This window comes from Cryptomeria japonica, chromosome 6, assembly GCF_030272615.1.
Source record: "Cryptomeria japonica chromosome 6, Sugi_1.0, whole genome shotgun sequence".
NCBI classification, from domain to species: domain Eukaryota; kingdom Viridiplantae; phylum Streptophyta; class Pinopsida; order Cupressales; family Cupressaceae; genus Cryptomeria; species Cryptomeria japonica.
This window is the reverse complement of record NC_081410.1, coordinates 160,137,692-160,148,486: the sequence shown is the minus strand read 5'-3', so window position 1 is coordinate 160,148,486 and position 10,795 is coordinate 160,137,692. Positions and strand designations below refer to the sequence as shown.

Genomic DNA, 10,795 nt, shown 5'->3' with positions numbered 1-10,795 from the left:
GGTTTTGAGGTATCTATGAGATGGATAGGGGGAAGCTTCATCAAATTATTTTTAATTGGTTGAAGCATAATGCTATGCAAGGACTCTGAAAGAGGGAGTGAAGTTGCAATTCTTGAATGTAGAAGAAAAGTAAGATACAACAGGGGTTGTTGTGGCTCCAACTTGGGTCTTAGTAAGGTTGGAAGAGTTGTTGCTATTGATCTCAGTGAAGTTTTTGTTTTGTTTCTAAAGTTTTGAAATGTTTGATGAACAACTTCATTCCTATCAATTGGAGTCAAAGATGAGGAGGCTTCATATTGACTAACCCAAAGTTGATATCTACGAAGTGTTAATGTGCATAATTGTGTGAAAGATGTGTATTCACAAAATAAATTCTTGTCTTAATTTTTTTTTGCAAATTATTATTGAAAATCCCTTCAATATCAATGTTAAGAATAGTTGAGAAATTTGTTCATACAAATGTTTATATATACTAATAAAATTAATCACTTTTTCCTTAACACCATGTTTTTAATTCAATAAATACAATAAATAAGTCAAAGTGACTTGTGGTCCAGTATTGTTTTGAAAATGTTGAATGAATGCATCTACCAATTGCTAAAAATTGGCAATTGAATAACTAGGCAAGGGTGAAAAACATTCCAATGATGTATTTTTTAAGGAATGAGGGAAGAGTTTTGCAAGAAGCTATTGGGCATGGAAGAAATAACTGAATAAAGTGGAAAATATTTTCACATGAGTGTGGGGGTCACCTTTTCCATGATATGTGTCAAAATGAGGGACCTCAATGTGTTATGGAACTGGAGTGTGAAGGATGCCAATGGAAAGTGAGCTAGCTATGGATTACATAGGGATATTGGATTTAGATTGGGTTATGTTAGCCATTTGTTGTTGTAAAGATGAAATGTTTTTCAATAAATGGTTTATGGTAGATTCAATGGATGAATTGGATTAGGAACAATTGGATTGTGATTGAGGATTTGAAGGTGTAGCATGATAAGGAGGTGAAACATTATGGTAGGTGGGTGCAGGAGATGGATGAGAAACAAAAGGGACATTGGTTGAAGGTGGAATATAAACATATTTATTGATAGGATTCCCCCCACTACTAAAATGGATACCATTATCATTTTGGGAAACGATAGACATGATGGAAGATGTGTATGTAGGAACGTTGGTTATAGATGTAGGAATAGGCATCAATATCTCAACTTGGGTTAGAGGAGTGGAATTTCCAAGCACTTCTACATAACTAGCTAACTTCATAGTGTTGTCATCCATTTTGTGAGCTATACCATATAGAACACACAGGCTATGCTCATCATTTTGAATCAACCTCCTTCAACTTTCAATCAAGGGGATTGCCTCCGTAGGCAATTGCTTTTGTCTCACAAATAGTTGAAGATCTTCAAATTACTTGTCAATCTTCCCAAATTGTTCATTAGACACTTGCATTCAAGTCATCTTCATCATGAGGAGCATGAAGGGGAGGATTGACAACAATGATTTGCAAGGTAGGTGCTAGATTAAGAGATGATGATTCGCTAAAGGTTCTAGGAAATAAGTTAACTAATTTAGGCTAAACACCTTTAGTGTTTAAGCCATATTAAGTCATAAGTCTATAACTTCTTCTCATGGGAATATTGGATTTAGAACAATGGGTTATAAATCTCACACACAAGCACAAGCTCCAACAACACACAATTTCTCTTAGGAAACAAAGAAGATGCACTTAAAGGCCAATGAAAAGGAATTGGTTTATGCTTTCAGTGCCTTCTATACAATTATGAATGATAATGCAAGCAATTAACAAATGATGTATAGTTATAGCAATGAAACAAGTGATTACACAATTCAATATAGCAAGAAATGATCAATTAACCACCTATTTAAGCAATGTGAGACAAAGAAATGATGATCAAAGAACATACAAGATGAATTGATGTATCTAAATCTGAATTTTTTATGCAATTAAACTCATATCTAAAAATTCAAATAAGAAACTATTCAATAAATGTCGAGTTCACCAAAGTGAAGAGGTGGGAAAATGGGGTTCATTAGTCTAAACATGCAAACAAGGAATTGATCCCAATCTTATCAACTTCATTAGAAACAAGGAATCAATCCCAATCCTATCAACTAAAAATAGAGTATAATAAATAAGGCCCAACTTCAGTCCCTTAGGAGAGCTATGCACTTTGATTGATTGTTCTCTTTTGTTGTTGATATGATTGGATGTGAAATGATGCAAAACAAGGTAAAACATTAGGAAATTGACAATGTTCAACATAAATAGAAATATACAAAATTGAAATTCAACATAGAATGACAAATCAAGAAATAAGACATATAAAAGTGTTAATCCTACGAGGATCCGATTAATACTGAGAGGGGGGTGAATCAATATTAACACCAATTGAAACTTTAAACCAAAAACAAACATATCAAATTTGAAAATATCTCATCTTCTTTTATCATATCTAACAACCTCTTTATCAGATTTGCTTAACACAATAATCAAATCATTTACCACATCTATCAATTATTTCACCACTTATGTAGTCATATAAACTTTATCATTTACCAACTTATTAACCTCATCTATCAAATCAAACACTTTATATAACAACTCTTATTAGTACCGGTAACCTTTGGTACACCTCTAATAAAACATCATAACTGGTGTACTCAGAAATAATGCATGAAATGAAACATAAACAAGAACATCACATGAAAAGCATTCCACACATGAACACCATAAGTTTTTGACATAGAAACCCAAATACGGAAAAACCACGGTGGGAGTTGGCACCCACAAATGTTTGTACTCTTTTGAAGTACGCCTTGTTAGGAGCTTACAATACGCCCTATTAGGAGTCACCCAATTAAGGGATTTGCCTAGCAGCCCGGTTAGGAGCTTGATGATTTGTTAGGATCAACCTCGTGAGAGGATTTAACACTCTTTTGAGAACTGCCCTCTTAGGGGACTTAAATGTTTAAGGCCTATTAGGACCTACCCGGTTAAGGGATTTAACCTGCTGCAACTGTTAGGGAACAACGGTGAAAAAGTGATCTGTTACTTGCACTTCTCTGCTTGCTAAATCAGACCCAGTTATGCTCAAAACTCTGCAACTTTCAGGCAGATCTCACACTTCACTTGGACAACTTAACACATTCTCTAAGACCACTGACATCATAAACATCAATAGTTCCATCCTAAATAGCCATCTCAACTAGGTCGGTCACTAAACCCTAATAACATCATGAATTTATAATACAAATCATAAGAGATCATCTCAGATCGATATATAGATCATTACAACAAATTACAATGCAATATCAATCGTTGGTTGCTCGTAACCCATCACGAAAATCCATCTGTACCAAAGTCAAAACCTCAAAACACTCTACTAAGCATTTCGCTAATTCTCAAGAAATTGTTCTTTGAATCGCGCCAAAACAACAATCAAATCTTTTCACGCGGGTTGTGCCATGTTACCACCTCCATCTAGACTCGTTGTCGATCACCGTCATAACAAAAATCATTACTGGTTTAATGATTTCTTCACCATTCTTAAACCCTACTAAAACCTTAGCAAAACTTCATCAGAAATTTGAAACATGCCTTCCGATAATCATCACAAGTTCTGGTTCCGGTCCGATACATCTTTCCATGATACAAGCTCACCATCCAAACTGCAAATCACCAATCATCACCGATTGTCCGATTCCCTCAAAACATCTCTGCTTTATCGGTTATAGTCCTATTTCACAGACTTAAGTTCTCTGCCAGTAAACCCTATCTTGTGGTAAACCAAATCACTTAGATGACAAAACAAAACATCAGGAACATCAGTAATCATCATTTGACATCAGGTGCCATCAATGACAACACAAATAATTGATCAAGTCATCTAATAAAAAAATCTCAATCTCTTCATCATAAATAGACTTTTATCCTTTACCGGTGCAGTCATCCATCTTCAACTGCATCAGTTATGCCAAATGCCAACAAAAAGAACCCATCACTTAAATCTAGGCTAGAAAATAGTGGACATGTGTGCTAGGTGCCTTAGTCCAGATAGGTATCTTGCGTAATAAGATCCCAGATCAAAATGCTCTTCAAATCATGCTCTCCAAAATTCAGTCAAAAAGTGTTGGACAAGTGAGTAAATTGACAGTCTAGGGGTTTCTGCCAGTTCAAAATCTAGAACTGTAGGTCTTTGTTTGCAGTCTTCAACTCTGCACTCTTTAATTACCAAATCTATTACTTGCACATAGAAAAGAGGAAAAAATATTGGGTTGTATAGGGGCTTGCCAAAGTCAAACTCTAGGTACGAATTAACTTCCACTACAACAATGGTGATTAGAAAAGAGAGCTTATCCTTGGTAGGGTAGAGACTAAAAACCTTAATCAAATGCATAATTGAGAAATGATACCTTTGTTATGTATCTTGTTGCCTTGAAGCCTCATGAAAGGTTGATGTTGCTTGAAAGGAGTTAATGTATTCCTTAATTCATGGAAGAACACATAAACTTGACCATTGCTGCTAACTTGAATGCTTGAATTCAGATCTCTCCTCTACTGCCTTGAGGATGCCTGATTAAAAGTGCTCAATTGGAATTTGCTTGTTGTGAAGTTCAAATAAGGGGGTATAAGTTATATTTATACACAAATTCACATGTTTCATGATGAAATTTTGAAAAAGGTCAACTTTGGGGAGCACTTTCCCACTTAACTTTTTCCTCACTGTTGGAGGTTCAAATTTGGGTCCGGTTTGATTGGACCATTGCTAGGTGGCGTAGTCCTAGCATTTTGAACCAAACTTGAGGTCAATGAGCATGGAATTGTGTTGGGCATCCAAATTTAGCCATTAGATGAGCATAATTATTCGAAAATTAGGGGCAAAAGGGACAACCACCAAAACTAGCCCCTAATGAGTATGAATTATATGAGGATACAATCTACGACACTACATAACCTATATTGTATTGGCTAGGATTTGATAATTGCAATAACCAAATATTCAAGAAAATTAAATGAGGAGGAATAAGACACTACTTTTGAGAACTACAATGCCTAGAATATAGTCATCTCGCTACATAAATTCAATTTTTTTGCATATTAATAAATGTCTCAAGCTCTCCACAATCTATGAAATATTTTTTAGGAGCAAATATGAGCTCCTTGGGATTGAAAATGAGTTGTTTTAGTGTCCCAAATTGAAATATTCCTAAAATAGTTTCCCTTTGATTAACTAAATGAATTAATTACACATTGAATGCCTTTAAATACAAATATGTAACATCATTTCATACAAACACACGCCAAATTGATTCCTAATAGCTAATGGAAATCATTCGAAGCCCTCAAGTTGATAATTTTAAATTTGAAAATATGAAACTCAAGAATCTATCCCAAGCCCTCAAGATCAATCCTACCACCAAGTGATTGAACTAGAACAAAAAAATGTAGATATCAAGGTGAGGATCAAATGTATAGACTTGTGTATGATGATAGGTTATAAATCACTAACAATGACAAATACGTGGAAATGTGTATAACTTGGGATACAATCAAGTCAAATGAATAGACATACATAGATGAAAAATGAGACCAAATAAGTATTAATGAATGAGCCAAACTCAATACAAATAATACCACTTATCAATAAATAATTGTTTCATCAAAATGTACCCAAAACTAAATGTGAATTTCTATACACACCATTACAATAACCCACACTTCTCACACCTCCTTTCCTTCTTATGTACAAAGCCTCATATTACACCTATCCATGTGAGTGCAGTTCTTGCTATGGGACCAATGGAATTGCCTCGACCCCAACACTTATAAATACACTATGAAACCGATGCATTCTATCAACCTCATAGACGACATTGTTGTACAACATCTTCAAATATAATTGCTAGTAATAATTATTTCACAATATTGTCAAATAAAGAAACATCATTACACAATAATTATTATTTCTTATTTCTTAAAAAAGAAAAAGGGAACTTTTCTTTATTAAATAAATAAGCCTCCCAATCTTCCGGTCAAATTCAAATGTGCTAGTAGGTATGGTAAATAAATTGTCACTTACTATAGTTAGCTTCAATACTGTCAATAAATTTTATAAAGCGTGGACCCTGGATACCTGTCCATACCCCCGAGGTTGTAAAGCAGTAAGTACCGTCTAGTATGCATAAAAATTCTTCAGCAGCTCGATCAGCAAGATTTTGTCCCATCGTAATTCCCAGAGTATTATTATTTGCCTTGGAATGGCAAGCTTAGCTAGCCTGTGGAGAGGCCCAAGAAGCAGTGAAGAAGAGCTAACGCAGAGCATAGACTTCTGGAACACCCCGGAAAGATCAGGATGGCTGATGAAGCAGGGAGAGTACATAAAAACGTGGAGGCGCAGGTGGTTTGTGCTGAAGAAGGGGAAGCTCTTTTGGTTCAAAGAAAATTACATCACCAGGGAGTCGAAACCCCGTGGCATCGTCCCTGTTAACACCTGCCTAACCGTCAAGGGCGCCGAAGATGTTCTCAACAAGCCTTTTGCATTCGAGCTCTCCACAAGCAAGGAGACGATGTACTTCATCGCAGATAGCGATAAAGAGAAAGAGGAGTGGATCAATTCCATTGGCCGATCGATTGTTCAGCATTCCAGGTCGGTTACGGAGTCTGAGGTTGTTGATTATGATAGCCAGCGTGCTGATCAGTAATACCCACTTGCTAAATTGCACATCTGTTTAATGTAAATAAGGGTTTCAGAAAGGGCGTTGATTAGGGTTTTGGGGGAGTTTTAAAATTGTATTACTGGGGAGGGTGTTTTATTGAACTTGTAAGTTATTGTTTTCTTATTATGGCGTTTCTAGCATGTTTATGGAAGCCTTTTGGCCTCCACAGTGAAATTCTAAAATGCCTCGTTTGAATCTGTTGCTGTTTTATAATTGAATTATGATTGTTTTGGGCGTCTTGTATCGTTTTACCGAATTCATTCAGGCTTTATGCCGTGCTCTTTAATTGAATTCAAGGTTGCTGAGAGTTTTGGATCTATGGACGGGCTGCCTGTAAAAAGGGTTGCTTCGGATTAGTTAGGTTAGGTTATATATCAAGCATTTGAGTGGCTTATATTTCTAAACATGGGTTCTGAATATGGCTATACTGAACTAAATGTTGATTTATTTTTCACAAGACTGAACCAGTTGTATACACAAGACTCTGAGCTAAGTGTTGATTTTAATTTTTAGTGGTTTTCCTAAGAGCTTGATTTGAATTGTAGACAATTGTTCGTTGAAGTTAATAGAATTGATCTGATCATGATTTTATACGATCTATTTGTGCTCCTGGCATTTTTATCGAGCAACATTGAGCTTAGTTTAATTTGGCAGGTAGGGTAAACCCTCTTAAGCATTATATAGAGATGAGATGATGTGATTACCATGGTTTAATAGTTTGCAGGGCTGGGGTGATTCCTCATGCTATTGGATTATTCCTGCTTCTAGCAATTGGTCCGTGCCCCCTTGCAGGAGGATTATTTCAATTTCCTAATAAGTGTTGGTCCTAATAAGGATGGGTTAGCATTTGAGTAGTGTGATTTTTCAGCTAAAAATAAAAAAGATGTCTCTTTGCTCTAAATACCTGAATTTCTTAAAGTCGCGTAATGCCAAACTTCAGTTTTGTTGGACTAGATTAAGATGCCTTATTCTTTTTCATTTTCCAGTTACATGTACAGCTGAAAGTTTAGGATGACATACCGATGATGTTGATTTGTCTTAGTCATTAGAAAGTTACTAATGGGATTCTTTTTCGTTTTTTTTTTAACATTTGGAACACCATATCGTATCTTGGGGTTGTGATTGCCAACGTGGGATTTGTATGTGTATTCCCACATATAATTTTGAAATCTGTTTCGTCGCTTTGCACATTGCCTTTGCTTGTTTGGTCTTATGTCTTAACCTCTATCGTTATACACAACTTTACTTTAAAATTTAAGTTTCAACTGTCACTTTGCACATTTTGTTGAATGCACAGATGTGGTAGCCCTTTATGAGTTCTCTACAACTTGGTTCAAGAAATAAGTTATCTAAGATTCCAAATACTATTTGCTTATTTGTTGAAGTTGTATTGTTTCTTCAGAGTTCTCAAACATTTTATCTGAATGCCATGAATACACTTTGACTGAGGATTACTCTGATTTTTTGCCTATTTGCAAGCATATTTGGGAAGCAACTTCATTTTGACCACATCAAAAAGGGAGGGGAATAGCTTTTATGCCCTATTGAAGGGTTGAATCTTGTTTCGTTTTTACTTTTTTTGATGTAAAGTTTGAGGGTCTATCAGAGGACCTCTCCCCATATGCAAGGGAATACTGATTACAATAACAGATCAAAGTCCTGCGTGAACCTAGATGGGTGAGAGGTCCACCATGGATAGAAACATCCAATATAAACACAAACCATACAATTAAAACAGAATATCTATGAGGACAAACACCAGCATACAACAATACATGTAACATAGAAAAGGAAACCATCACACTTGAGCCCCACATAAAACAGAAACCAAGGCTTAAAAGATTGAAGCCATCCAATGGGATATAGAAGCACCACCAACCACCAGGGCTCACCAGTCCTATTTGTAGTACTGTCACCTGAAGTCAATACCACTTCTGCCACAGATGAGAAACTAGAGTCAAGCTCTAAACAGGAATACAAACACCTTCAATAATCTCAACACACTTAATAGAACAGGACAAAATATCATTTGCAAACTGTGGAAATGAGAAGCTGCTTGTAACCTCCAACACTCCTCTATAATGTAAAATAAACCAGTTGTTTAAATGACTTTATGGAGATCCTGAAGCATATCCATTTCAATACCAACATTTTTGCAAAGAAATTTGAAATCCTCCTTCAAAATTTCCGTATTCACCATCAACAGACACAAAGACACAGAAGGCAACATTTCCTCTACCAAGCCAGAGAAATCCTACTTGCTGGTGTGATTGAGCGCGACAAGATTCTCAATTCACTTGTGAACCTCTACATTCTTCACTACCTTGTCTATTTGGTTCCAAAAATCTGCCAAGATAGTAGCACATGACCTCAAAAGACTAGTGTCACCAACACCATCTGACCCCAGGATGGTTTTCACTAGATCAAGGAATTGAGAAGACTGGCAATGGAATATTTTTTTAAGCCTAAAGTTTGAGACTTACCTATGCTGAAGCAGGTCCTTGGATGCCATAACACCACGTCCAGCCATCAAATACACCTATTCTGCACCATAGAAATGTCACTAAATGCTCAACAAACATTTACTATAGCAGTGCAGACCAACAATGTCATAAAAGTTCATGCAGTCCACTGACACAGATTCTCATGATTATTTGCGTACCCATCAATATATGAAATAATAGCCAGCAGACTTGAAAAAATGCCCAAGAGCATGCAGGATCTTTCAACCTTAATGATAACTTCCCAAACTTCTGTGGAAGGAGATCAGAAGCATAGAAAATTAATTGAGCCCCATCCTGTTAATCATTAGTAAATCCTTTATATCATCCCATTCATGAGCAACCTTGTTCTTGATAACCATTGTATGATCATTGATACCATTGTTAGCAAGGAGATCAGCCACAGAGTTCTATTCTCTAAAACAGTGAAAAAACTTGACCTCTTGGAACTTATCTAATCACATTTTTGCATCCTCCAAATACATTCGTATTCATTCTCCAATTGGACTCCCACCTCTTATAAGAGCATTAATGATAACTTGCAAGTCACTGTACACTTCCAACTCCTGAAAACCTTCCTTATATATCAAAATAAGACCAGCTATAGGCACCTCCCATTCCACTTCATTACTGGATTTCGACCCTAGAAGTCCAGAGCCAACATTCAAAATAATTTCCTAATCATCCCTTGTTAAGTAGCCAGAGGCACCATTGATTTTCAGTTTCACACCCTTCTTCAGAAATATCCAAATTTTTTCTGTTACTTTCTTTTCACCATCTCTCAACCATTGAACTGGTTTGTTTTGTTATTACTTTGACCTCCATAATGAATCTAATTTGCAGGAAAAACTGGGGGAATTTTGGCAGGTAGCTGCCACCCAAATTTTGATATAGTTTTTTTAATCAGTCAAGTGAGGGGTTAGGGCCCTCGCCATATTCATTAATATATCAGAATTTTTCCGTCAAAAGTACTTCTGTGCAGAGTGGGAAGGATGGCGTAAGATAAGAGCTGAAACATACTGTAGACATATATCATACATTTACATCTCCTTTACTGACTAGACACGGGCTGCTATGCCATATTCCATAGGGATCGCGACTACAAAATTTACTAGCCACAAACCTGTACTACTATGCAGCATTAACAACAAAAGATATTTACATGATTATGAGAATTAAAACAAGACACTACTGTTGGGGCTGTAAGTGCCATCTCCTTTCTTGGCTAGGGCTGCATGCCTCACAAGAAAATTAGTTATGTTCTCAGCTTTGGCAACATTGAAATGATTTCATAGGGGAGAGGATTTTTCAGGTTGGAGAAATTTGATGACATGCTGCACTGGGCGGAATTCAGATTTACCCATGTTCACAGAGAGGGATTTTTGAATGGCTGTCACTTTCTGGATAAAAGCTTCGAGCTCTTCTTAATGCATCTCACTGTATTTCGATAGCAAACCACAAAATTCATATCCAGTGATCGGGAGAGAAGAAAGTTTCTCCACTGTTAAATTGTTGACATGTTCATCCAACTTGACCCTAGATTTTTTCCA

The 10,795-nt window shown here is 36.2% G+C and overlaps 1 protein-coding gene across 1 annotated transcript; it reads left to right on the top strand.

Annotated features, from left to right (window-relative positions):
- Positions 1 to 6,126: 6,126 nt before the first annotated feature.
- LOC131035125 (pleckstrin homology domain-containing protein 1) lies at positions 6,127 to 7,051 on the top strand. Its single transcript, XM_057966767.2, has one exon. It carries the CDS (start codon positions 6,286 to 6,288, stop codon positions 6,727 to 6,729), a length of 444 nt encoding a protein of 147 aa, XP_057822750.1. The 5' UTR covers positions 6,127 to 6,285; the 3' UTR covers positions 6,730 to 7,051.
- The last annotated feature ends 3,744 nt before the right edge of the window (positions 7,052 to 10,795 follow it).